Genomic DNA, 26,398 nt, shown 5'->3' on the forward strand with positions numbered 1-26,398 from the left:
ATTATCTTGCTAAAACTTTATAACTCTTTCAGGTGGAAAACCAGGTAGTTTATTCACATGACTTAAATACAACACTTCGCTGTATCCTGACTGGTGGGAACACCTTCCACAGTACTTGCTTATATTAGCCGTATTCTAGGAGTTCATTGTTGGCCACCTGGTAATGAAATATACAAATCTGAATCAGTTACGCAGTTTGTGGTAGTCACTATCTTATCCACAAAGAAGGCTGACCATAGTAATACCTTTGAATAGACTTAAGACTTGGCCTGAAGTTATACTGTCAAAATCTAGATTGGTCTCCTTTTGGTTTGCTCGATTTAACACTCAGTTTTGTCAGCTTGCAGTTGGTTTTCCAGGGTGCTGTACTGAGAACCTTACAGAAGGAGTAAAATCTGAACATTACCTTTGCTATTCGTGAGGCACTTTTATATCATGAGTCCATACTCTTGGATTCAACTGATGTTACAGAATGATGTATAAATGCAGCAGGGCTGCATAGTGCCCTTTAACCCCCAGATGGGCAAATATTCTCAGGATTTTAAGAAAATGATTTTAAGAACTGCTGTATGCTCTTGCCTGTTATAAAGTTCATGGATAAGCAGGCAGGCAGGGATTCTTACTGACTGATGTCTAAGATAAGCAAATTATGCATTAATTTCAAACCTTAGGAAGCCCAAGGTTGTGTACCAACCACCTGAATCTAGAAAAGTGAAATGCAACAAAATTCCTGGCAATTCACAAGTTGCAGATGCTTTACATTTGGTATTTGGGATCTACCTGAATTTGAGTGTGTCTACACTATCATTTCCATTTACTTTATAGTTAAGTACAGTCATTTTCATTTGTAACAGCTACATATGACAGGCAAGGAAACACTTAAAACCACAAGCGATCTTGGAGCATGTGTGCAAAAGATGACACGAGACTGCTTTTGTCTTCTGAGCTCATTCCTAATTTCTGTGTCCGAAATATATCAGCCACCATATATAAAACTTTAACAGAACCCAGATTTCATGAATTTGTGGCTTGCCTGAACTTACTTTTTTAAAATCCTGGATGTACTGCAGATGAAAATGATCTCTATTACTTTAGAAACTGCACTTTACAAAATAAAAACGATGAACATTTTTCAGCTTTATTTCAGAACATTCTAAATCCCAGGAACGTTTATTAATGTAAATCCACATAGATTAAGCAATTTAGAGATTTGGGGCAAACAGGCACCACTTTGCAGTACGTTTGGAAAAGAGAAAGCATTTCAGCACATGTTCTGCCACAAAGCATTTGGCAGTCTTAAGTTAGCGCTTCAGATTTCCTTCTGAAAGGGACAAGAGACTTCCTGTCATTCCTCTGGGTTTCTGCATGTGACACCGAGGTGCACAATGCAAAGTGTAAACAGATGTAAATGGTGAGGGAGGGAGCCAGGCCAGTGTGTGGTTCTACACACCCTCCACAACCTGCTCGGGGCGCAGTCCGCCTCTCCTAGGAGCCGGCGGCGGACATTTCCACCCAAGTCACAGGACTCTTGACTGGTTTATTTCACCAATATTTACTTATGGAAATCAAGGGGCGTGGCCGGGGCGGGAGGAGGGGTCTGGGGCCGAGGGGCTCCGACCGCAAAACAGCACCAGTAACCTTATCTGCAGGGATCATTAACCTTTCTGGAAAACGCAGCTGGCTGTGCTCTGAGGTTTGTCCTCAGAATGTGAGGAGAGCCACACAGATACCGCAGAGACTGTTCAAAGGCTGTTGGGTTTACCTTGCGAGCTTTTGCTCCACCGTAGTGCGGCAGAAAAATGAGATTGCAACAATTCTTTTTTCTGTTTCTTGTTTTTATGATGAGTCTTCTACCTATCCACGGACAGAGACCAGGTAGGACTTGGACGGATTTGTACCGAGTGACTTGTTTTCGTGCCTGTTTGTGTGAATGGGCCTCTGAGCATGACTGTGTCTGTGGAAAATCGCGTAGGTGTGCTTGGGGGTGAGTGTGTAGGATTTCAGAAGTATGTTATCTGTCCCGTTAGGTCTGTTATTTGGATATTTAAAAAATAGCTGGATTTTAGAATGATGATAAATATTTGACCACTATTTTTCTAAATTTGAAGAAAATTGATCCCAAAGCTATCATAGATAGGGTGTCCTTATAAGTAAAAAGAGAGCTGTTATTTCTAGATATATAGTTAGATGTGTCACTTTAAAAAGTGCCATTTTAGTATTATTGTGCTTACAGAGCCAAAAAAAAGTCAAAAATATGTATGGTCAAGATAAATAATATTAATTTACTTGACACATTTTTCAAGGATTGTATCAGTCGTGTTGTTCTTAACAGGGATTTAGTAAACAAAGTTATTTTTTTAAAGTGCTTTTACTTCAAAACCAAATATCTAAGATTTCAAAGCGCTGGCAAGTAAAAAAGAAAAAAAAAATTAGAAAGTTTTCTAAGGAAAAAGCCAACCCAAATTTAAATAGAAAGGTGACACCATTTATATCTAAATATGTTAGATTATTCACTTGATAATATACTTCTCCATTTACAACAGAAAATGGTGCATAACTGGTTAAACATTCAGTCTCTGCCTTTTAGTTAGAAGCTTGATCACTGAGACTATTTGAAATGATGTTTCCTGGTCTGACCTTTTTACATAAATAAGAAAAAAGTTTCAAATTAGCAATTCAGAAAGCAGCTGATCCCTTCTTACTGTTTATAGCAATTGCTATTCAAATTGTTTCTCCTCTCAAAATACAGAGCAACTTGGACAATAGTCTTGTAAAATATTTGTGATTAATTCACTACGTAAACTAAGAAGTCTAGAAACATTTAGAAAGAAGTCATGTAGGAGAAGAATTTTACTATTAAATCCCACCATCAACAATGAACTGTTAGGAATACCCGTCCTGAATTTGCATCCCATTAATTTTTTTATATCACAATCACATCTGAACAGATAGCAAATAATCACAGTATAATTTGGGTCGAAAGTATTCCCTCACAGTCTTCAGATTAAACAACAACTAATTTTCTGTAAATGCCCCTGATATTTTCTTCTTCTTTTTTTTTTTTTCCAGCTAATTTGGCAATGAGAAGAAAATTGCACAGGTACAACTGCCTTCAGAGGAGGTGTATACCTCTCCATTCACGAGTGCCCTTCCCCTGAGGTATTTCTGATGGAAAGAGTTTTACTACATTTAGGCCATGTTCCAGATTAGATATACCTACGAATGCTTAAATGGCTTTAGAGTGATGTCAGTTTAAGGAATGCATACTAATGGTTTGCATACTAACAGTGAAATGAAATGATGTTTGGGAATGGCTTTAATCATTTAATGGGATGGAGGAGGAAAATGTAGGAAAATCTTGATAATTGTTGAATCTGAGTGATAGTTATATTGGGATTAATACTATTGTGTGTGTTTGAAAATTTTCATAATTAAAAAAATCAGGCACGAGGAGAATGTAATGAATTATACAGGTATCTTTAAACACGTGTTTTGAAAATCTCTGAACAGCTCCCTATGCTCTCCAGAACAAGCACGTTTCCCATTAACACCACTCTATGCTTGAAAGCATTCGGACACGTTTGCCCACCACCACCAAATGGATGATGTATTAGCCTCAATACTTAGTAATTTATTTTTCCTGAAAATATTTCTTTTCATATATAAAATCAAACTTAATATTAATGACATGGCAGCTTTCCAGCTTCACTAACAGAATTGGTCTTGATGGTTGCATCTTTAAGGATAAATTCTGAATAGAATTTTGTTCCTGATTTTACACTACCCCCATCACCAGTAATACTGCTTGAATCAGTTAACATCAAACACCGCCCAAGTTTGTTACTTCACACTAAAAAATAAGAAACTTGACAATCCATTGTAATTATTTTAAGCCCTTGAATTCACATGAAATATATCTTCCTTTAAAAAAAAGTCATAGAAATATCCCTCAGCTGGTTAACATAACACAGGCGGTTGCTAAATTAGCCTATTCATTTGGCCTGTGGACTGGAGCATTTATGGCACTATGCATTCAGGGAAAAGAATGATTGCTGTGCCTGGTGTTTAATACATGCTTTTCAAACCAGTGAAGACCCTGTAGTAGGATATTAAATAAAGGAAGAGCAGTTCAGTAATAAGCATTTACCAAGAGGACTGAGACAGACACCCAAGTTCTCTACGCCTGCATCTGTAACAAAGTACTCTTTGCTATCAAAATATGAAAAAGAAATTTGGTGGAGAAATCCAGAAAGATACAAGAGGAAGTTCTTGAGAAGCCAATTCATAGGGACTAAAACATGCTTTAAAAGTGTTTTATATGTTAAAAAATCCTTTGGTGTATGTCGGTGATGAATTTCAGTCTCTCATATAAATAACGGTAAAATCTGTACTTAGGAGGAGTGGAGAAGTTCAAGATTTTTCCAGCACTCCTCCACAGATAACAAAGAGGCATTTCACAGTAGCAAGGGAATTCCTGCATATGCAGGAAAGGATGCCTCACAAATGCACACAAAAGCCCTTAGTCAGCCACAGGTTATATTGGCTTTCTCCACAAACCACCTGCCATAAAAACTAGGGCTGTAAGTAAACAAGATAGAGTAGTGAAATTTGAATTGTCAAAGTTGAGGAAAATTTTGACCTGTAAACCAAATTTGTAAACCAAAGGGAAATGTAAGTCGAAGCCATATAAACTATTTAATAATAGCAATCCTTTACAAAAGTTGGGTAATCCTTTTAAAGAATGGCTCAGGTTACAGCATCCATTTTCTCAGTGTTTAGACTGGTCCTACATTCCAGCTACAGTTCTTTGACGAATGTGTAAAAGTCACATTTTGGAATCCAGCATTAGTATGAGAGCCATTGAAAGAAAAACGTTAATTTCCCCACAGGGAACTATATTTAATATCCAGTGATAAACCATATAGAAAAGAACATGAAAAAAATATATATATATATATGTATAACTGAATCACTTTGCTGTACAGCAGAAATTAAAACATTATAAATCAACTATACTTCAATAAAATTTTCTTAAAAATTAAAAAAAAAAGATAATTTCCCAAGATCTTGCTCAACCAGTGCTCTAAGTGCTATCTTCAAATTTGACAGCATGATTCTCGCTGCCCTAAATACTTGCATATTTTTTATATGTCTTGCAACAAAGGTACTTGGACTACTAGATAAAGGCACTATAGACATAAGTAGTGGAACTCTGAGGCTGAATCTCTCTTCATTTGTCCCCCTCTGTTTTCTACATGCTTTAGATAAAATCACATGTCTTGACTTCATTCAGTTAGGGTCAAGGAAGACTGTAAAGGGATAGGTAAGGTAAACATTTGACTTTGAAGTTTTACAGATTAACCTTTTAGAGTGGTTTAGACTTTCAGCTCACTTGATGGGAAAGCCTGATTACCTTTACTCCGTCAATTTTTCCTTCTCACAGAGTCCTCCTCAAAGATCCTCAGTGAGATTTCCTAACTGTTGAGGTAATTAAATAGAAAATCTTGCCATATAAAATTTATTTTCTGATACTTTTTTTTCTCACAAATATTTTGGCATTACCTTCAGCCCTAAGTGAATTAGAGTGAAGGAAAGCAAAAGAAGGGTGTCTGGAAATCCGAGCTTATAGGTTGATGTGGAAATGAGGTAGGGACTCTAATGATGTCCCCTTCCAACTGTATCATCTCACTACAGCCCTGATTGTATCGATAAATATGTGCTCTAGGTAACGGCACACTCCGCTAACACATACTCTTTCTAGCTTTTTAATAATAGTTATGATACATGTTCATGGTATAACATTTTTTTCTAACAGTCTGGAAGAATGTAAAGTCACAAGTAAAAGCCTTCCACCCTCCTCTGTTGCCCATTTTCCCTTCCCAGAGGTAATGGCTGTGAAAATATTTTTGGTAAAGTTACCTTTTAAAATTGAGACCCTTGATGACCATTCAAATGTAAATGCTTCTAGTTCTCTGTTTTCTGCCTTTTTAAAAAACTTTTTTGTAGAAGTATAGTTGATTTACAATATTGTGTTAGTTTTAGGTGTACAGCCAAGTGATTCAGTTATATATTTTTTCAGATTTTTTTCCACTGTAGGTTATTACAAGCTATTGAATGTAGCTCCCTGTGCTACACAGTAGGTCCTTGGTGCTTATCTATGTTATGTATATAGTAGTTGCATCTGTTAATCCCCATACTCCTCACTTGTCCCTTTGGTAACCATAAGCTTGTCTTCTATGCCTGTGAGTCTGTTTTGTATATAGATTCAGTTGTATTATTTCATTCCACTCCTACACTGGGTCTTTGTGTGCTTTCTCCACACCCAGACAACCAGCCTCTATACTGTCTGCCTTATTCCTACGCCCTTGAAGTCATGATCCCCCCACCCCTGACCAAATCTCGGCTCTGCCTCCAAACTTGATGCAACTGTCCTATTGTCCTGGCCCTTCTCACTCTATTCTGCCTCTTTGTCTTATCGAAAGCCAACTCTGCCTTCAGCACAGAATCTCCACTTTAGTGGAGCACTTCACCTCCAACTTTAGTGGCGCTCTCTGCAAATAACTCTTCTTACTTTTAAGCACCTCTGATTCCCATTCAGTAATATTTCAAGCCTTTAATGACCTCCAGTTTCCTTAAACGTTTTAACCTCCTTATCCAACTCACAGCCAGAGATGATTCCTCTTCCCAGCGAAAATGGAGGTAATCAAGCTTCAAAACCAGACCCTGCCCTCAAACCGCAAACATCTACATCTGCAACGTCTTCTGTTTTCCCCTCCTAGTCGTTCATTAGGAGATTCCTTTCTTGGTTATGGTTAATCTCTCCACACCTCAGGAACCTCGATCCAACAATTACTCCCTTTCTTCCCTAGCATATTCAATATGTCAAAACTGATCGATTTCATCTTTTAAAAAAAAAGAAAAAGAAAGAAGGTGCACCCTTGGCCCCATAGTGCTCTCTAGTGAGCAGCTCAGGTTCTTCTCTGCACAGCCAAATGTCTTGAAAAGTGGCTACTTCCTTTCCTCCCATGTATTTTCAATGCACTGTTCCCACTGCCTTCTGGGAAAGGTCCCTAGTGATTCCCTTCTTCTCAAATCCAGTGAACACATCAGCTGTCTCCGTGGGTCAGGCTGTGGAATGAATTTTCCTTGGTTTCAGAGATACCCTGCCCCCTTCTGACCATCTCTGGAATAAACCACTACTCCTTTCAGGACCTGTACAGGGTGTCCACATGCCTACCCGGAATCACGTCAGCTGCCCTGCAGATACTTGAAGCCCATGGCCACAGTGCACGTGCAGATCTCCACCGTGGCTTCCGCACGGCTATTCCTGTGGCTCAGCTCTCTGTTCCGATACCAGGCATGTCATCAGGCAGGACTTCCCTGATGATCCTTTATGTAAAATAGCAGTACCAAAATAAAGTCTTAAAACAATTCTTCACCCTGCCCGAGATACTTCCATGTTCCTTTTCCTGGATGGTTTTTCTCCATAATACTCGATGCCATGCGACAGAACATATATTTACTCTGTTGTTTGTTTAACATCTTCCTCTCTTCATTAGCATGTAAGTTTCATGAGAAGAGGAACTTTGCTTTGGTCATCAGCTATTCAGAAATATCTGATGAGTGACTGAATGACTAGCTAAAAGTAAATTCTTTAATTCCTTCCACTCAAATATTTCTCCTGTGTTCTCAAAGTTACTGTGTATTAGGCACTGTGCTGTGAAACATAACGTGGTACTGTCCCAACCTAAACTTCTGAGCAGAGTGCCCTAGTGTCCAGTTCTGTTTGGTTGCTCAGCCTGTCATTTCTACCTGACAACCTGCTTCCTCCTTTTCGTCTCTTTACTACTATTTCAGTGCCTGTTATATCTCTCCAACACGACTGCCACACCTTAACTGATCACTCCAGCCTCCAGGTCTCTTCTGGAAAGTCCATTTTTTGTTTTATCATCTGATCTTTTTAAACTGTAAAGCCAATCATGTCACACCTTGATTAAAATCCTTAACTGTCTCTGTAGCCTTCAGGACAGTAAGAACCCCCATCATTTAACAAATGACACATTACAAAGGGTACCTCCGTGCGGCATCACCTCTTCTCCCCTGCCCTTTCTCAGACTGGATAAGAGTTAAGACGGGATTGCCTAGGTTCTAGCTCTGGCCACACAGCTCACCCACTGGTGATCTCTGGTAGGTCACTTATCTCTTCTAAGCCTCCTTTCACTTCCAGACCTGTAAAATGGAGCTGGTAATGGTATGTACCTTATCGTAACTGTACCTAGCACATAGTAAGTGCTAAACAGATAGTAGCTAGAATTATTAACATGGCTTTAAAGTCAGTCCATTCTTCACCTCTTGCCCTTCCTCAAGCTACACTTCTGCCTACTTACTCTTTTCCTCACTATCAAGTCCTTCAAGACACCTTCCCTGGTTTTGATACCCCTACAAATTTTATTAGATGCCCACTTTTTGCTCTCAGCCCCGTTTACATACTTCTGTCAAAATACTCGACTCACCGCCCTGTAATAATGTGTTAACTGACTGGACTCCTCCCTACCTCCCTCCGCACGCTAGAAATTCTCTGAAGGCAGAGTGTGCGTGTTCTGACTTTGTTAAATTAACATTTGTTAAGTGGAGCACAGAGTACAGAATAGTGAGCCTTATTGCAACAGCTGACCACAGATACGTTGAAACAGAGAAGTTTATTACAGTCCTGGAGGAAGCACCCGGCACGCCTCAAGGGGCCACGTGGGGAGGCCGAGGCAGAGCGCAGACAGAGAGAGGGGACCTGGGGGACACACGTGCCTTTAGTGGGGTCTGTGGTGGAGTCCTTTGGATTCTTGGGCAAGGGCCTGATAAGTCAATTCAGACCAAAAGAGCATGGTTTTGGTAAGCCCCAGGGGGTCTTATCTAAGGGGCACGTAAGGTAACCGGGCCCTGGGAGACAGGGAGACTGTTGATCACAAGGGCTGCTGGAGAAGTCACGTCAGGAACTTCCATTTGCTTGTGACCTTGCACTGCTCTCCAGGGCATGTGCTTCATTTGTGGGAGGCGCTGGTGTCAGTTTAAAGCCGCACACAAAGTGCATGCCTGGCAGCAACGCCATGGGGTGGCTTAGCTAGACTCTCATCATTGGGTTGTATTTGTTTATCTTCCTATCTTCAGCCGAAAAAAGTGCCTGGAATACAGCAGACACTCCAAAAATTTTGCTCAAAGAAATGAAATGAAACTTTTATCACTATTTATTGTCTTAGCATTTAAGAGGTACTACCATCAGGCCCCAACACACATTTTCAGCTTTATTTCCTGGTATTAACTGCCAGACTGAACTCTTGCTCCCTCATCTCACCAAGTGCAAACCCTGCCTCTCCCCCAGGGTCCTCTTCCAACTCCATTTCCTATATGAGGCCCACCCTGATCCAAATAGCGTAAAATACTTTTCCACTCTCAACAATCACTGCATTTTTATCAGTAGGTTTTTAAAGTCATTTACCATATTCTACTTTATTTCATCAAATTTTACCAGTACTGGAATGTGAGCTCCTTGAAGATAAGACTTGGCCCCTAAAGTTTAGACTATAAACCTTTATAGTGTGTGAATAGCGGAGAGCAGCTTGAAGTACAGGGGATTCTGGCATGGACTGTAGTATCTGTAGGACGTCTTGCTCAAGACTAAATAAAATATAGAAAATTACTGTTTTCTCAATTAATCATAGTCTAGTGTCCGAAGACCACGTCAGGGAAAATCCCTAATGTTCCTAACCTACCGATGAAATAAAACTTTTTTATAAAGACCCTGATGCCTTTATGATAATATATACAATATAACATACTGAATATTTAAATATACAGCTATGTTTTACATACATATTATTATAATAAATGTACATTCCCCTATGCAAAATATGTATATGATGGACTAAAGCCAAATTTCAGAGTGTTCTTCACTTTGGAAACTGATTTCTCATTACAAAGTGTGTAATAATTCTTTTTGCAGATATTTAGTTAAGGTAGCTGTTGTCTAACATGTTTAGGAATCTAAAATTTCTTTGTAGCATAAAGTTTTTGTTTGTTCTCAATTATGTATTCAATTAGTGACCTAGTGATATCAGGTAAACTTTATTATTGCATAGCAGTAATGTATTCGAAAAATATATTATCCTTAGACAATAACAAGAGAATATTTTTTAAGTGACTTGAGAAAGACAAAATCACTTATTATCTTCTTCAATACATTCCACTTTTGTATGTATTTTTTTTTAATAGTGATGTGTGATATTGAATGCCACAATTCTCTCCACACTACCAATAATACCAAAATGTTAGAGGAATTCTAAACTTTCCTGATCTTAACAAAATTATTAGCAATTTTCACCAGAAACATTCAAAATCTTGTCAGTGTATCTACAATTCCTCAGAATATTGCTAATTTATAATTAAAATCCTTGATAGTTTCCCTGTTACCACTCGGAATATTTATAAATAAAATAATAATGCAAACCGCATGTCTTCTGCTTTGCTTTGTTAAAATTCTATTAGAGAAGAAAAATAGGCAGAATAGACAGGCTTTCCCAAGGCCCACTTCACTGGTCTTAGCCCTGCACACCTGTGGTCATGTCTAGAGCTTGGGTCAGCCACTGCCACTATTCTAACCCCATCAGGCCTTCCAGAGCATTGACCCTTGACTCGTCCCTTTCTCCGCTAAGATTGTATAATTCATTAGTTCCATAATTGCTGCCAGTATCACAGGTTTTCCTGCTGCTCTGTCTTATTGTTCTGGAAGAATCCTGAAGTCTTCAAACAGGCATGTTATTGCTGCTGGAGAATACGTAAGAAGTCAGACTGGAAATGCTTCAAATTCTTCATCGAATCCCAAACTGTACAGCAAACCTACATTTCTGTGGTCAGCTTGCTGCCTTGCGCTCCACAATAACTGTTTCTAACTTTTTCTATTCACCTCAAATTTTAGGCCCTTATCTTAAGGCAGATGGCCTTGCCTCATGTCACAGAGAAAAGAGAAGTCATCACATGGTATACCCCTCAGCCTCCAAGTATAAAACAAGACTCCCATCTAACCCACCTCCTACTCTGCCCACCCTGACCCTCCTCTTCCTCTGGGTTTCATGGAAGGTACGACCGTTGCTCCATCTGTGTGTGGATCCCTTCCCTTCCCACCTTCTCAGGAATCTCAAACTGCCACTTTCACACGGTCTTCATTCTCTTTGCCCTCTGGATCGCCATGTCAACACTGAGGTGTAAACGCTGGTGAGACTACACAGTAAAACAACACAGGCACACGCTCCTTAGTCAGGGCTCTCAGGTGAGTCTTCTGTACTCCTCATCTCCAATTCATGATTTCCCATTCACATTTCAACCTACTCTAATCTTACACCTTCTTTAAAATAACGTCAATCATCTTCATTTGCTTAGCTTTCCCTCTGATTTCTCAGCAGAATTTAGCAACTGACTACACTCAATCTGCAAAAATCCCTTCCCTTAAATTCCAGGATACCATACGTATACTTTTCTGCTAAATTCTCGGCTGACTCTCTGGCTCCTAGGCAGGTGTTATCTTACCTGGAAAGACTTGCATGGCGGAGTTTCTCTACTCTCCCCTGCTCCATTTCAGCCATTCCTTTGTCCTCAATTACCTCTTCACGCGGAGTGGTAATACTCTGCAGGAAAAAAGGAAGATCATCTCAATGAGAACAAGCAAAGCCTATTTATTCAGAGCTTGCTATGGCAAGGGAGTAAGCCACCATGACTATTTGGCTATTAAGAATAATTCTGTTCTGAACATTCGTGTACAAGTTTTTGTTTGAACATATGTTTTCAGTTCTCTTGGGTGTATACCCAAGAGTGAAATTGCCGGATTATACGGTTACTCTATGTTTAACTTATTGAGGAACTGCCAAACTATTTTCTACAGTGGTTACAGCAATTTACATTCCTAACAACAATATGTAAGTGTTCCAATTTCTCTACATTCTCACCAGTACCTGTTATTATAGCCGTGCTAGTGCGTGTGAAGTGGTATCTTGTCATTTTGATTTACATTTCCCTAATGACTAACAATGTAGAGCACCTTTTCATGTATCCATTGGCCATCTGTCTATCTTCTATGGAGAAACAGCTATCCAAATCCTTTGCCCATGTTTTTCAATTGACTTACTTGTCTTTTTATTGTCAAGTTGTAAAAATGCTTTATATACTTTGAATACATGGCCCTCATCAGATATATGATTTGCAAATTAGTTTCTTCCATTCTATTGATTGTCCTTTCACTTTCTTGGTGTTGCCCTTTGAGAACAAAAGTTTTTAGTTTTGTTAGAGTCCAGTTTGTCTGTCTTTTCTTTGGTTGCTTGTGCTTTATATGTTAAAACACCATTGACTAATCCAAGGTCACGTATGTTTACATTTATATTTTCTTCTAAAAGTTTTATAGTTTTGTATCTTACATTTATGTCTATGATCCGTTTTGAGTTAAATTTTGTGTATGGTGTGAGGAAGGAGTCCAACTTCTTTTGCATATGGATATCCAATTGTTCTAGTACAATCTGTTGAAATTACTATTCTTTCCTCCACTGAATTACCTTGGCACTACTGTCAAAAATCTGTTGACCACTAGTGTAAGGGTTTATTTCTGGACCCTCAGTTCTATTTCATTGATGTAATGTCAATCCTTGAACTAATCCTATAATAGTTCTATTGATTATTGCATTATTTTAGCAAGTTTTTTAATCAGGATGTGTGAGTTCTCCAATTTTGTAGTTCTTCAAGATCGTTTTGGTTATTCTGGTTCCTTGAATTTCCATATGAATTTTAATATCAGCTCGTCAGTTTCTGCAAAGAGCCAGCTGTGATTTGGATAGCATTATGTTTAATCTGTAGATCAATGTGGGAAGTATTGCCATCTTCACAATTATGTTTTTCAATACATGAACGTGGACCCTTGAGCAACATGGGTTTGCATTGTGTAGGTCCACTTATGTGGATTTTTTTCACTAAGTAAGTGCCACAGTCCTACACAATCCATGGTTGACTGAATCTGTGGATGTAGAACCGCAGATACAGAGGGCCAACTGTAAGGTTATACGCAGATTTTCAACTGTGTGAAGGGTCAGTGCCCCTAATCGCCACGTTGTTCAAGGGTCAACTGTAATCAGATCTTAGTTTATCTCAACATTTTATAATTTTTTAGAATACAATTTTTATACCTCTTTTGTTTAGCTTACTCCTGATATTTTATTCTTTTGGTGCTATTGTAAATGGAATTTTCTTAATTTATATTTTTGAAATAGTCATTGCTAATATAGAGAACTGTAATTGATTTTTGCTTATTGACCTTATATTCTATAACCTTAATGAAATTATTAATTCTCATAGATTTTAGTTGGTTCCTTAGAATTTGCTATGTATGAGCTCATGTCATCTGCAAATAGATGTAGTTTTACTTCTTCATTTCTAATCTGGATGCCTTTTATTTCTTTTCTTGTCTAATTGCCCTAACTAGTCTGGTGCAATGTTGAATAGAAGTGGTGAGAACAGACATCCTTGTCTTATTCCTGATCTTAGATGGAAAGCATTCAGTCTTTCACCATTAAGTATGATGTTAGCTGTGGAACTCTGTAGATGTCCTTTATCAGGTTGAAGAAGATCCCTTCTGTTCCTAGTTTGTCAAATATTTTTATCATGAAACAAGAGTGTTGAGTTGTGTCAACTGTTTTCTCTTTATCTATTACTATTGTGCATTTTCATCCTTTATTCTATTGAAATCATGTATTACAGTAAATGATTTTTGGATGTTAAACCAATCTTGCATTCCTGGGTTAAATCCCACTAGGTATGATTTTTATATATTGCTGGATTCAGTGTGCTGGTATTTCAATGTATTTTTCTATCAATACATTCACATTGGTCTATAGTAGTTTTCTTTTCTTGTGATGTCCTTTTCTGGTTTTGGTATCAGGGTAACACTGATCTCATAGAATGAGTTGGGAAGTGTTTCTACCTCTTCTATATTTTGGAAGTGTTTGTGAAGGATTAATACTAATTATTTAAACGTTTGGTAGAATTCACCAGTAAAGCCATTTGCCTAGGGCTTTTCTTTGTCAAAGATTTTAAATTGCTAATTCAATGTTTTTATTTGTTAAAGGTATATTCAGATTTCACTATTTCTTCTTAGTCACTTTTGGTAGTTTGTGTCGTTCCAGGAATTTGTTCATTTCATCTAAGTTATCTAACTTTCTGGCATACGATACAGAATATTTATAATTTGTTCTTTATTTCTATAAGGTCTGTGGTGATGTTTTCTCTTTCATTCCTAAGTTTAGCAATTTGAGTCTTTTCCTTTTTATTCTTGGTCAGTCTAGATAAGGTTAGTCAATGTTGTTGACCTTTTCATAGGACCAAATTTTGGTTTTGTTCATTTTCTCTACACTTTTCCCATTCTCTATTTCATTCATTTCTGTTCTACTCCTTACTATTTTCCTCCTTCTGTTTGCTTTAGGTTTCATTTGCTCTTTTTTTCCTAGTGTTTTAAGGTGGAATGTTAGCCTATTGATTGACATATTTTTTCTCTTTTATTTATTTATTTTTATTGATCTTTTTTAATATGGATGTTTAGAGTTATAAATTTTCAGCTAAGCACAACTTTAGCTGCATCCCATACGTTTTCATATTCATCTCAAAGTATTTTCTTATTTCCCTTGTGATTTCTTCTTTGATCTAATGGCTGTTTGAAGTGTGTTGTTAATTTCCAATTATTTGTGAATTTCCCAGATTTATTTGTTATTGATTCCTAATTTCATCCTGATGTTAAATCATCTATTTCTCATTTCAATTGTGTCAGTTTTTGCTTCATGTACTTTGGGACTCTGTTTTTAGGTGTATATATCTTCATAATTATTTTATCTTTCTCAATTGACCCTTTTATCATTATAAAATGTCTTTGTCTGTAATAATAATTTTTGTCTTAGAGTTTATTTTATCTGACATTAGTATATCCACTTCAGCTCTCTTATGGTTGCTGTTTGCATATTATCTTTTTCTATCCTTTTACTTTCAATCTGTTTTGTGACACTGAATAAAAAGTGTGTCTCTTGTAGACCATATAGTTGGATAATTTTTCTTTTACTGTCTGATAATATCTACCTTTTGAATGGTTTGTTTAGTAGATTCACCTTTAGTGTAATTATTGATATGGCTGGGCATATACCTATTTTACTTTTTGTTTTCTATGTCTCACGTATTTTTTTCCCTCTGTTCCTCCATTCCTCCTTTACTTTTTTTTTTTTTTTTGCATTAAGTGAATATTTTCTAGTGTAATAAATTCTTTTAACTTTTTTTCACTAAGTTATTTTCTTAGTGGTTGCTCTAGGACTTAAACAATACATATCTAAACTTATCTGAATCTAATTCAGATTATACTACTTTAAGTCCAGTAAGATATAGAAATACATATGTACTGCTATTGTCTCTTCCCTTTTAATTCTATTATAGTTATACATATTGCATACACACACACACACATATATATATATAAGACATCCAACTTTGTCGTAATTTTCACTTTATACAATTTTAGGTCCTTTAAAGCTGAGGGAAGAAAGGAAAGGAAGTATATATTTATAGAGTTGTTATATCAGCCTTCTTATTTATCATTTCTGGTTCTTGTCATTAGTAGATTTTTCTGATATGTTAGTCTGTCAGGCTGTTTTAACAAAGTACCATAGACTGGGTGGTTTATAAACAACAGAGATTTATTTCTCACAGTTCTTGAGGCTAGGAAGTCCAAGAACAAGGCACCAGCAGACTCAGTGTCTAGTGTGAGCCTATTCTTGGTTCATAGATGGTCATCTTCTTTCTGTGTCTTCACATGGTGGTAGGGAGTTCTCTGGTTTCTACATTATAAGGGCACTAATCCCAATCATGAGGGCTCCACCCTCATGACCTAAACACCTCCCAAAAGCCACACCTCCAAATACCATCCACTGGGGTTAGGTTCCAACATATGAGTTTTGGGGGAAAACAAACATTCATCCTATAGCACCTGAATAAATGTTTCTCTGTTTGCTCTATTCCCTTAAAACAATTTCTGTAAACTTTAAATACTTTGAAAAAAAAATTTCACCAGCTATAGTTGATTCACAGGGAAGAAGGACCACAGAGTTCCTTATACCACCACTTTAAGTACTCTGCAAATTATGCATATTTTAAACATTGGTACTTAGTGGCAAATTGCCCTCTAGAAAAGCTTCACCACTTTGCATTTCCAATAACAAGTCATGAGAGTGTGTATTCCCCATACTCTTGCCAACACTGAGTATTATCAATACTTTTAGTTTTTGCCTAGCTCATAAGCAAAAAAACTCATCTCTTTTTTATGTTCAAAATTTAGACAGTCTGAGTTGAGAGATGATTCCTAGAAGAGGCATACCTGCATATTCTTACTGCTAAATTATAGGTGACACTCCAACAGGACTATCAGGAAAGTGGAGAAAGAAGCTTCTAGAAATGAAGAGACTGTTTTCATGTCTTTGGGAAGTGGTCAAAACAAACTGCCTAGGACAAGCCCCAGGAATCCCCTGGATGCACACCCAGCCATGCCGGTATCCAGTCCTACAAACCAACTGGCTGGTACAAGCCCTGGGATGTATGGGCCACACAGCCAGCATCACCATGACCTGGCCCTGTCCACCAGTGGACTGGCAGCCACCACGTGAAGCAGAGCCTGACAGCCAGCTGAGCAGGGGGTCAGCCCCACCCACCAACATGCCCAAAGGACTCAGCCCTGCCACAACTGAAGGACTCACACAACCAATATAGGGGACACCCCTAGAGCGTGTAAATGATGACCAGAGAGAGTGTGCTGCTGGGCCCCATAGGATGTCTCCTACATAAGGCCACTTATCCCAAGATTGGGAAATTAACTGACCTACCTAAGACCTAGAAATAAATACAGAGAATTAGGCAAAATGAGGCAACAGAGGAATCTGTTCCAAACAAAGGAACAAGATAAAAATCCAGAAGTAGAACTAAGTGCAGTACAGATTAAAAAATCTAACCAATAAAGAGTTAAAAGCAATGATGATGAAGTTGCTCAACATTCTTGGGAGAAAATAAACACAGTGAGAAGTTTAACAAAGAGCTGGAAAATATAAAGAAGAACCAAAGAGAGCTGAAATATACAATAACTGAAGTAAAAAAAAATACACAAGAAGGAATCAAGAATAGAGGAGATGATACAGAGGAACGGATCAAGGAACAGGAAGAGAGAGTAGTGAATATCACCCAAGCTGAAGAGAAAAAAAACTTTAAAAAAAATTTATTGGAGTATAGTTGCTTTACAATGTTGTGTTAGTTTCTATTGTACAGCAAAGTGAATCAGCTATATGTATACATATATTCCCACTTTTTTGGATTTCCTTCCCATTTAGGTCACCACAGAGCACTGAGTAGAGGTCCCTGTGCTATACAGTAGGTTCTCATTAGTTATCTATTTTATACACAGTAGTGTATATATGTCAATCCCAATCTCCCAATTCATCCCACCTTCCCCTTCCCCCTTGGTATCCATACGTTTGATCTCTATGTCTGTGTCTCTATTTCTGCTTTGTAAATAAGATCATCTATACCATTTTTCTAGATTCCACATATATACATTAACATATGTTATTTGTTTTTCTCTTTCTGACTTACTTCACTCTGTATGACAGTCTCTGGGTCCATCCACATCTCTACAAATGACTCAGTTTCATTCCTTTTTAAGGCTGAATAGTATTCCATTGTATATATGTACCACATCTTCTTTATCCTTTCCTCTGTTGATGGACATTTAGGTTGCTTCCATGTCCTGGCTATTGTAAATAGTGCTGCAATGAACATTGGGGTGCATGAATTATGGTTTTTGAATAATGGTTTTCTCTGGGTTTATGTCCAGTAGTGAGATTGCTGGGTCATATGGTAGTTCTATTTTTAGTTTTTTAAGGAACCTCCATACTGTTCTCCATAGTGGCTGTATCAGTTTACATTCCCACCAGCAGTGCAAGAGGGTTCCCTTTTCTCCACACCCTCTCCAGCATTTATTGTTTGTAGAGTTTTTGATGATGGCCATCTGACTGGTGTGAGGTGATACCTCATTTTTAATGAAGATAGCTTAAGAGACGTCTGAGACAACATCAAGCATACTAACATTCACATTGTAGGGGTCCTAGAAAGAGAAGAGAGAAAGGGGCAGAGAGCTTATTTGAAAAATAATAGCTGAAAACTTCCCTAACCTGGGACAGAAAACAGACTTCCAAATCCAGGAATCACAGTGAGTCCCAAACAAGGTGAACCCAAAGAAGTCCACACCAAGACACACTGCAAATAAAATGGAAAAAATTAAAGATAAAGAGATGACCTTAAAAGCAGCAAGATAAAATAAACTAATTACATACAAGGGAACCCTCTATGAGCTGACTTTACAGCAGAAATTTTGCTGGCCAAAAGAGAGTGGCATGATATGCTGAAAGTGATGAGAGGGAAAACCTACAGCCAAGAATATGCTATCATTCAGATTTGAAGGAGAGATAAAAAGTTTTATAGAAAAGCAAAAGCTAAGAATTCCTTACTACTAAATTGGCTTTATAAGAATGTTAAAGGAACTTCTCTAAGTGGAAAAGACCACAGCTAGAAATATGCAAATTACAAAAGGAAAAGTCTCATTGGTAAAGGCAAACATGCAGTAAAGGTAAGTAGATCAACCACTTAAAAAGCTAGTGGTAGGGTTAAATAAAAGACCAAGGTAGTAAGATCATCTGTACCCATAAGTAGTTAAGGGATACACAAAACAAAAAGATGTAAAATGTGAGGTCAAAAATGTTGCGGGAGTGGGGAGTAAAAGTGTAGATTTGTTAGAATGTGTTGGAACTTAAGGGATTACCAACTTTAAAAAAAAAAATCACATTTACAAATAGGTTGTTATATATAAACCTCATAGTAACCACAAACCAAAAATCTAAAGTATATACACACACAAAAAAAGGGAAAGGGGTCCAAAGATTTGATTGACTAAAGATATGTCAATAAAATTACAAGAAAAGAGAGCAAAAGAAGAAAAAAGGAACAAAAGAGAACCTCAAAACAACCAGAAAACAATTAACAAAATGGCAATAAGTGCATATCAATAAATAACTTTAATATAAATTGACTAAATTCTCCAAGAAAAAGAGTAGAGTAGATTAAAGAAATAATAAGACCAATATATATGCTGCCTACAAGAGTCACATCAGATCTAAAAACACAGACTGAAAGTGAAAGGATAGAAAAAGGTATTCCTTGCAAATGGAAACAAAAAGAAAGCTGGGGTAGCAATACTTATATCAGACAAAACAGACTTCAAAACAAAAACTGCAAAAAGAAACAAAGAAGGACATTATATAATGAAAGTGATCAATCCAACAAATGATATAAAAATTGTAAATATATATATGCACCTAAATACATAAAACAAATATTAATAAACATGAAGGGAGAAATTGAGAGTAACAGAATAATATTAGGGGATTTTAAAATCCTCTGGCCTTACAGGACACATTAGACCAGATGGACTTAAATATATTTACAAACTATATAAACTTTATATATGTATATATGTGTGTGTGTGTGTGTGTGTGTGTGTCTGTGTATATTCCAGCCAAAGGCAGCAGGATACATATTCTTTTTAACTGAACATGGTATATTCTCCAGGATAGATCACATATTAAGTCCCAAAACAAATGTAAATAATTTAAGAAGACCGAAATCATCAAGTAATTTTTCCAGCCACAATGGTATGAGTATAGAAATCAACTACAGAAAAAAACTGCAAGAAACCACAAACACATGTAGGCTAAACAATATGCTACTAAACAACCAGTAGGTCACTACAGAAATCAAAGAGGAAATCAATAAATACCTTGCAACAGAGAAAAATGGAAACACAATGATCCAAAATTTACGGAACACAGCAAAAAGCAGTTCAAAGAGGGAAGTTTATAGTGAGACAAGCCTACCTCAGGAGCCAAGAAAAATCTGAAGTAAACAATCTAACCTTACACCTAAAGGAATTAGAAAAAAGAAAAACAAAACCTGAAGTTAGCTGAAGGAAAGAAATAATAAAGATTGGGGCCGAAATAAATGAAATAATAACAAAAAAATTAAAAATAAAAAAGATCAATGAAACTAAGAGATAATTCATTGAAAAGATAAAGAAAACTGATAAGCCTTTAGCCATACTCATCAAGAAAAAAAGGGCCCAAATAAGTAAAATTAGAAATGAAAGAGGAGAACTTGCAACTAACACCACAGGAATACAAAGAATCATAAGAGATTACTATGAACAATTATACTCCAATAAAATGGACAACCTGGAAGAAATGGATAAATACCTAGAAATGTACAATCTCCCAAGACTATATCAGAAAAAAATAGAAAATATGAACAGACTTATTACCAGTAATAAAATTTATCAGTAATCAAAAAACTCCTCCCAACAAACAAAAGTCTAGGACCAGAGTGCTTCACAGGTGAATTCTACCAAACAGTTAAAGAAGAGTTAACACCTTTCTCCTTAAAGTAATGTAAAAAACTGAAGAAGGAGGAACACCCAAACTCATTCTATGAAGCCACGATCACCCTGATACCAAAACCAGAAAAACACAACGTAAAATAAGGTAATTACAGACCAATATCACTGATGAATATAGATGCAAAAATTCTCAACATAGTATTAGCAAACTGAATTCAACAATCTATTAAAAGGATCATTCACCATGGTCAAGTGGGATTTATCACAGGGATGGTTCCATATCCACAAATCAGTCAATATGATAGAACCACATTAACATATTGAATAAAAGTCATATGATCTTTTCAATAGCTTTTGACATCATGCAACATCTATTTTTGATAAAAAGTCTCAAAAAAGTGGGGAAACCATACCTAAACATAATAAAGGTCATATATGACAAAACTAGAGCCAATATCATCCTCAACAGTGAAAAGCTGAAAGTATTTCCTATGAGATCAGGAACAAGACAAGGTTGCCCACTCTTGCTACTGGAAGTCCTAGCCACAGCACTCAGACAAGAAAAAGATATAAAAGGATTCTAAATTGGAAAGGAAGAAATAAAACTGTCACTGCTTGCAGATGACATGATACTATACATAGAACCCTAAGGATATCATTAAAAAAAACTACTAGAACTCATCAGTGAATTAAGTAAAGTAGCATTATACAAAATCAATATACAGAAATCAGTTGCATTTCTATGCATTAACAATGGGCTAGCAGAAAGAGAAATTAAGAAAACAATCTCATTTACAATTCCATCAAGAAGACTAAAATACCTAGGAGTAAATCTAACCAAGGAGATAAAAGACCTATACTCAGAATACTTTAAGACACTGATGAAAGAAATTAAAGACGACACAAACGAATGGAAAAATATACCATGCTCATGAACTGGAAGAATTAATATTGTTAAAGTGACCATATTACCCAAGGCAATCTACAGATTCAATGCAATCCCCATCAAAATACCAATGGCATTTTTCTCACAAATAATTCTAAAAGTTGTATGGAAACATGAAAAACAAAACAATCTTGAGAAAGAATAACAAAGTTTGAGGTATCATGGTCCCTGATTTCAGACTATACCACAAAGATACGGTAATCAAAACAGTATAGTACTGGCACAAAAACAGACACAGACCAATGGAACAGAATAGTGAGGCGAGAAGTAAACTCATGCACTTAAGGTCAATTAATCTACAAAAAAGAAGGCAAGATTATACAATGGGCAAAAGGCAGCCCCTTCAACAAATGGTGTTAGGAGAACTGGACAACTACATGCAAAAGAATCAAACTGGACTACTTTCTGACACCATATAAAAAATAAATTCAGGGGCTTCCCTGGTGGCACAGTGGTCGAGAATCTGCCTGCCAATGCAGGGCACACGGGTTCGAGCCCTGGTCTGGGAAGATCCCACATGGCACGGAGTGACTAGGCCCGTGAGCCACAATTGCTGAGCCTGTGCGTCTGGAGCCTGTGCTCCGCAACAAGAGAGGCCACGATAGTGAGAGGCCCGCGCACTGCGATGAAGAGTGGCCCCCACTTGCCGCAACTAGAGAAAGCCCTCGCACAGAAACGAAGACCCAACACAGCCATAAATAAATTAATTAATTAATTAAAAAAAAATTCAAATGCATTAAAAACTTAAACGTAAGACCTGAAACCATAAAACTCCTAGAAGAATACATAGGCAGTATGTTCTTTGACATCAGTCTTAGCAATATGTTTTTGGATCTGTCTCCTCAGGCAAGTGCAACAAAAGCAAAAATAAACAAATGGGACTACATCAAACTAAAAAGCTTTTGCACAGTGTAGGAAACTATCAACAAAACAAAAAGGTAGCCTAGTCGTGGGAGATATTTTCAAAGGATAATCCAATAAGGGGTAATATCCAAAATATACAAAGAACTCATGCAACTCAACATCAAAAAAACCCAACAACCTGATTAAAAAATAGGCAGAGGACCTGAATAGACATTTTGCTAAAGAAGACATACGTATGGCCAACATACATATGAAAAGATGCTCAACAATTTGTAATTATCAGGGAAATGCAAATCCAAACCACAACGAAATATCACCTCACACCTCTCAGAATTGCTATTATCAAAATAAATTACCAGTGCTTTCAAGGATGTGGGGAAAAGGGCACCCTTGGGAATTGTTGGTGAGATTATAAATTGGTGCAGTCACTACGGAAAACAATATGGAGGTTCCTCAAAAAATTAAAAATATAACTACCATACAATCCAGCTATTCCACTTTTGGATATTTTTCCAAAGGAAACAAAAACACTAATTTGAAAAGATAAATGCACCCCTGTATTCATTGCAGCATTATTTACTATAGCCAAGATATGGAAGCAAAATAAGTGTCCATTGATCAATGAATTAGTAAAGAGGATTGTATAAACATACAATGGAATACTACTCAGCCATAAAAAAGAATGAAATCTTGTCATCTGCGACAACACAGATGGACCAGAGGGTATTACCCTAAGTGAAATAAGTCATATAGAGAAAGGTAAATATCAAGTGATTTCACTTACATATGGTATCTAAAAAACAAACGGAAGCAGACTCATCAATAAGGGAACAAACTGGTGGTTGCCAGAGGGCATGGGGATCAGGGGTTGAGTGAAATGGTGAGGTATATTAAGAGGTACTGACTTCCAGTTACAAAATAAATGAGTCATGTGCATGAAATGTGCAGCATGGGGAATAATATAGTCTATAATATTGTAATGATTTTGTCTGGTGACAGATGGTAACCAGACTTGTGGTGATAATTTGTATTGTATAAAAATATCAAATCACTATGTTGTACACCTAAAACTAATACAATATTTTAAGTCATTTATACTTTTTTAAAAAGATGAATAAGTTTTTGAGATTTACAACATGGTGATTATAATTAATAACACTACATTATATACTTGAAATTTGCTAAAAGAGTAGATCTTAAATGTTCTCACAGCAAAAATGAAATGGTAATTAAGTGACATGATGGAGATGTTAAAGCTATGGTGGTAATCCTATTGCAATGTACAATTGTATCAAATCATCACTTTTTACACTTTAAACTTACACAATGTTGTTATATGTCAATTATATCTCTATTAAAGCTGGAAATAAATTTTTAAAAATTTATACTGCCTAGGGAAACCCTGGCACCACTAATTCTCTTCCTGTAAAAAATCCATTATCCTCTTAAGTGAAAATTAGTTATATTTTTCCCTACCATATATTTAAAATGTATTGCTAAGTACTAATTATTAAATAGTCTTGTAGTATTAAGATTCCTCAGAACAATTTTTAAAAATTGAAGTATAGTTAATGGACAATATTACATAAGTTACAGGTGTGCAATATAGTGATTCACAATTTTGAAAGTTTATACTCCATTTATAGTTATAAAATATTGGTTATATTCCCTGTGTTGTACAATATATCATTGTAATTTATTTTATACATAATAGTTTGTACTTCTTAATACCATACCCCTATCTTGCCCCTCCCTGTTTCCCTGTCCCTAAAAGTAATCACTAGTTTGTACTCTATATCTGTGAGTCTGTTTCTTTTTTGTTATATTCACTAGTTTGTATATTTTAGATTCCACATATAAGTGATATCATACAGTATTTGTCTTTCTCTGGGACCATTCTGTTTGTTAAATAAAATACCCCAAAGTAAGATTTTGGTTCTGATATCTTTCTTTGACCTGCTCCAAATAACTTTCTTAGCTGGTATAAATATCAGGAATCAATATCCGTAATATTAAAAAAAAATAGTTGAGACTACCAATGTGGGTCACTGAGCAAATAAAGATTATTAGATGAAAAATAATTTAATGTAAAACCTCTTTAATAGCATAAATTCAGACTTTTAAACAAATACAGTGCTGTATTTATATTGAAAGGTAAGAAAATATGAAGTTGCTTTCAGCACTGACAAACCGTGGTAACTTTTCATAATTCATTGGCTATAAAAAGAAATTAAGCATGAGTAAATTGGTCTGCTGGATAGCATTTCTTACTATGTGTTTCTTTCTCCTTTGCTTCCAAATCTAGATCTTCTCTATCTAACTTCTCCAGGTCTACCAGAAGAGGAGTGAAGGAAAAGATACCCACCCACGTAATAGTGTGATTGCTTAGAAGTTTCTGTATGAAGAGGAATTGTTTGAAAGCAATGGGATGGTTTATTAGTTTCACACGATTATCTTCTTCCTGGTTTCTCTTTAGAGAGAAAATAAATTCAAAAGCAATTCCAGTCTGAAGTATAATTATTTGCTTGCATAACAAAATTCTCTTATCTTTTTCTGCACATTATTATTCTTACCTGGTTTAAGAAGAAAAACTCTTTAATGTCTTAGAACTCTCTAACAGTAAAAAGTGTAGGAGTTTAAAACTGTCCTTTCATATTCTTATAATTTTCCGAAGGTATTAAAATTACTTTTTATATGTTTGAGTGACTGTAAAAAAAAATCCTAAATCTGAAATCAGTTGCATTGGCTATTTGGCTTTGCAGAATAGGGAGAAAATTATTGGTTCACTGATTATTTATATAGAGAGACTAAGAAAGAAACTATTACCTGCTACCAATGTTATATAATAGGCTTTAATGTTTATGAATGTATTTTTTACTTTGAATAATATCCATTTATAGTTGTAAAATAAAGTCTGAAATACTAATTGTAGTTCAGTTTATATTACAGCTGAAATGTTTATTTCTGAACCTATTTTTCAACATGTCGTCATAAGAAGCCAATGTCTGATTTCTTCTGAAGTTCTGTTTTATGCCCTTTATTCATCTGTATAGACAGCTTCTTAGAAAGGCCAACTTAAAACTGAAATTTAAAATACACTTATGCCAATAAAGTCTCAAGCAGGCCGATGTCTCCAATACACGAGTGCTCATCAGTCTGCTAGGCTTTATTTTGGTGTGGTGGTGAGACGTAAATAAAAACTCAGAGGGAATTTAAGGATATGATTACCAAAGAAGGACACTATCCTAAGTCTGAACTGTATTGATAATTAGTTGTTCTCAAGTTGTTAAATATGCTAATTTGTATTTATTCAAAGACTGTTAGCTCACTGCCATAAAGTTTTAATTATTTTACTGTAAGTTAACGCTAGATATGAAATTTACATGTTCATATCTTGACTAGAAATTTTACTTTGTAAACATTCTAGAGTGGGAGAAGCCATAAACCTTTAATCCCTATTTTGCCAAAATAAAAAATTGAGATTTGTATATAAAGAATTTGAAATATAAATTCTGATACATGAAAGTTTGTCTCCCTTTCATAGCTTGTTAACAGTGTTTTGGGGGGATGGGAGGTGCTTATAAAAGTACTGTAATTAAATTTACACACAAACAAAAGATGTTTTATGAAATATGTCATTTCATTATTTAAATTGGATATTTGGGGGGAACTCTAAATGGTTTTCTAAATGAATTATAATTCCTTTGCACAAGTGCATTTAAGTAGAAACATAGCTATTAACAATTATATTTGTAGAAAACATATATGTACTTGTTTATATAATTTGTCCAAAAAAAGAAAAGATTCATACAGCTCAGATACATCTCACGGAATACAAGACTACACTTTTGCAAGATCAGAGTCTCACATTCATAGAAAAAGTTAAAAACCAGCCATAATTAAATGGTTATAGATTTCTGCTCATACAACTTCAGTAATTGTTCAATAAAACACTCAATGATTTGAGTGTCTAGTTGTCCTTACTTGTGTAAGTTCAGAGTATTGAGCACAGCATGGTAGAAATGTTCCTGTACTTGTCT

The 26,398-nt window shown here is 36.2% G+C and overlaps 2 protein-coding genes and 1 pseudogene across 4 annotated transcripts in view; 1 reads left to right on the forward strand and 2 right to left on the reverse strand.

Annotated features, from left to right (window-relative positions):
* Positions 1-26,398, reverse strand: part of LOC309660803 (uncharacterized protein) — a 576,745-nt gene that overhangs the window by 373,051 nt on the left and 177,296 nt on the right. Inside the window, exon 3 of the mRNA XM_082461931.1 lies at positions 11,575-11,672. Coding sequence (XP_082318057.1) covers positions 11,575-11,590 — 16 coding nt within the window. The 5' untranslated portion in view covers positions 11,591-11,672. The remainder of the gene's footprint in view (positions 1-11,574; positions 11,673-26,398) is intronic.
* Positions 191-25,977, forward strand: APELA (apelin receptor early endogenous ligand). 2 transcript variants are annotated; one of them, XR_014263641.1, is made up of 4 exons: positions 191-1,875; positions 3,070-3,159; positions 7,210-7,357; positions 24,664-25,977. XR_014263641.1 is itself a non-coding variant. In XM_082461937.1 (3 exons), exons 1-2 carry the CDS (start codon positions 1,800-1,802, stop codon positions 3,156-3,158), a joined length of 165 nt encoding a protein of 54 aa, XP_082318063.1. In that variant the 5' UTR covers positions 1,572-1,799; the 3' UTR covers position 3,159; positions 24,664-25,977. The 2 variants fall into 2 exon arrangements, 1 of the variants encoding a protein (XP_082318063.1); XM_082461937.1 differs by lacking the exon at positions 7,210-7,357 and having other exon boundaries at positions 1,572-1,875.
* LOC309660755 (tripartite motif-containing protein 75 pseudogene) overlaps positions 15,274-26,398 on the reverse strand; it is a 57,253-nt pseudogene continuing 46,128 nt past the window's right edge. Inside the window, exon 4 of the transcript XR_014268374.1 lies at positions 15,274-18,239. The product of XR_014268374.1 is annotated as a tripartite motif-containing protein 75 pseudogene (transcript). The remainder of the gene's footprint in view (positions 18,240-26,398) is intronic.

Source organism: Balaenoptera physalus, assembly GCF_965194825.1.
Source record: "Balaenoptera physalus genome assembly, chromosome: 5".
NCBI classification, from domain to species: domain Eukaryota; kingdom Metazoa; phylum Chordata; class Mammalia; order Artiodactyla; family Balaenopteridae; genus Balaenoptera; species Balaenoptera physalus.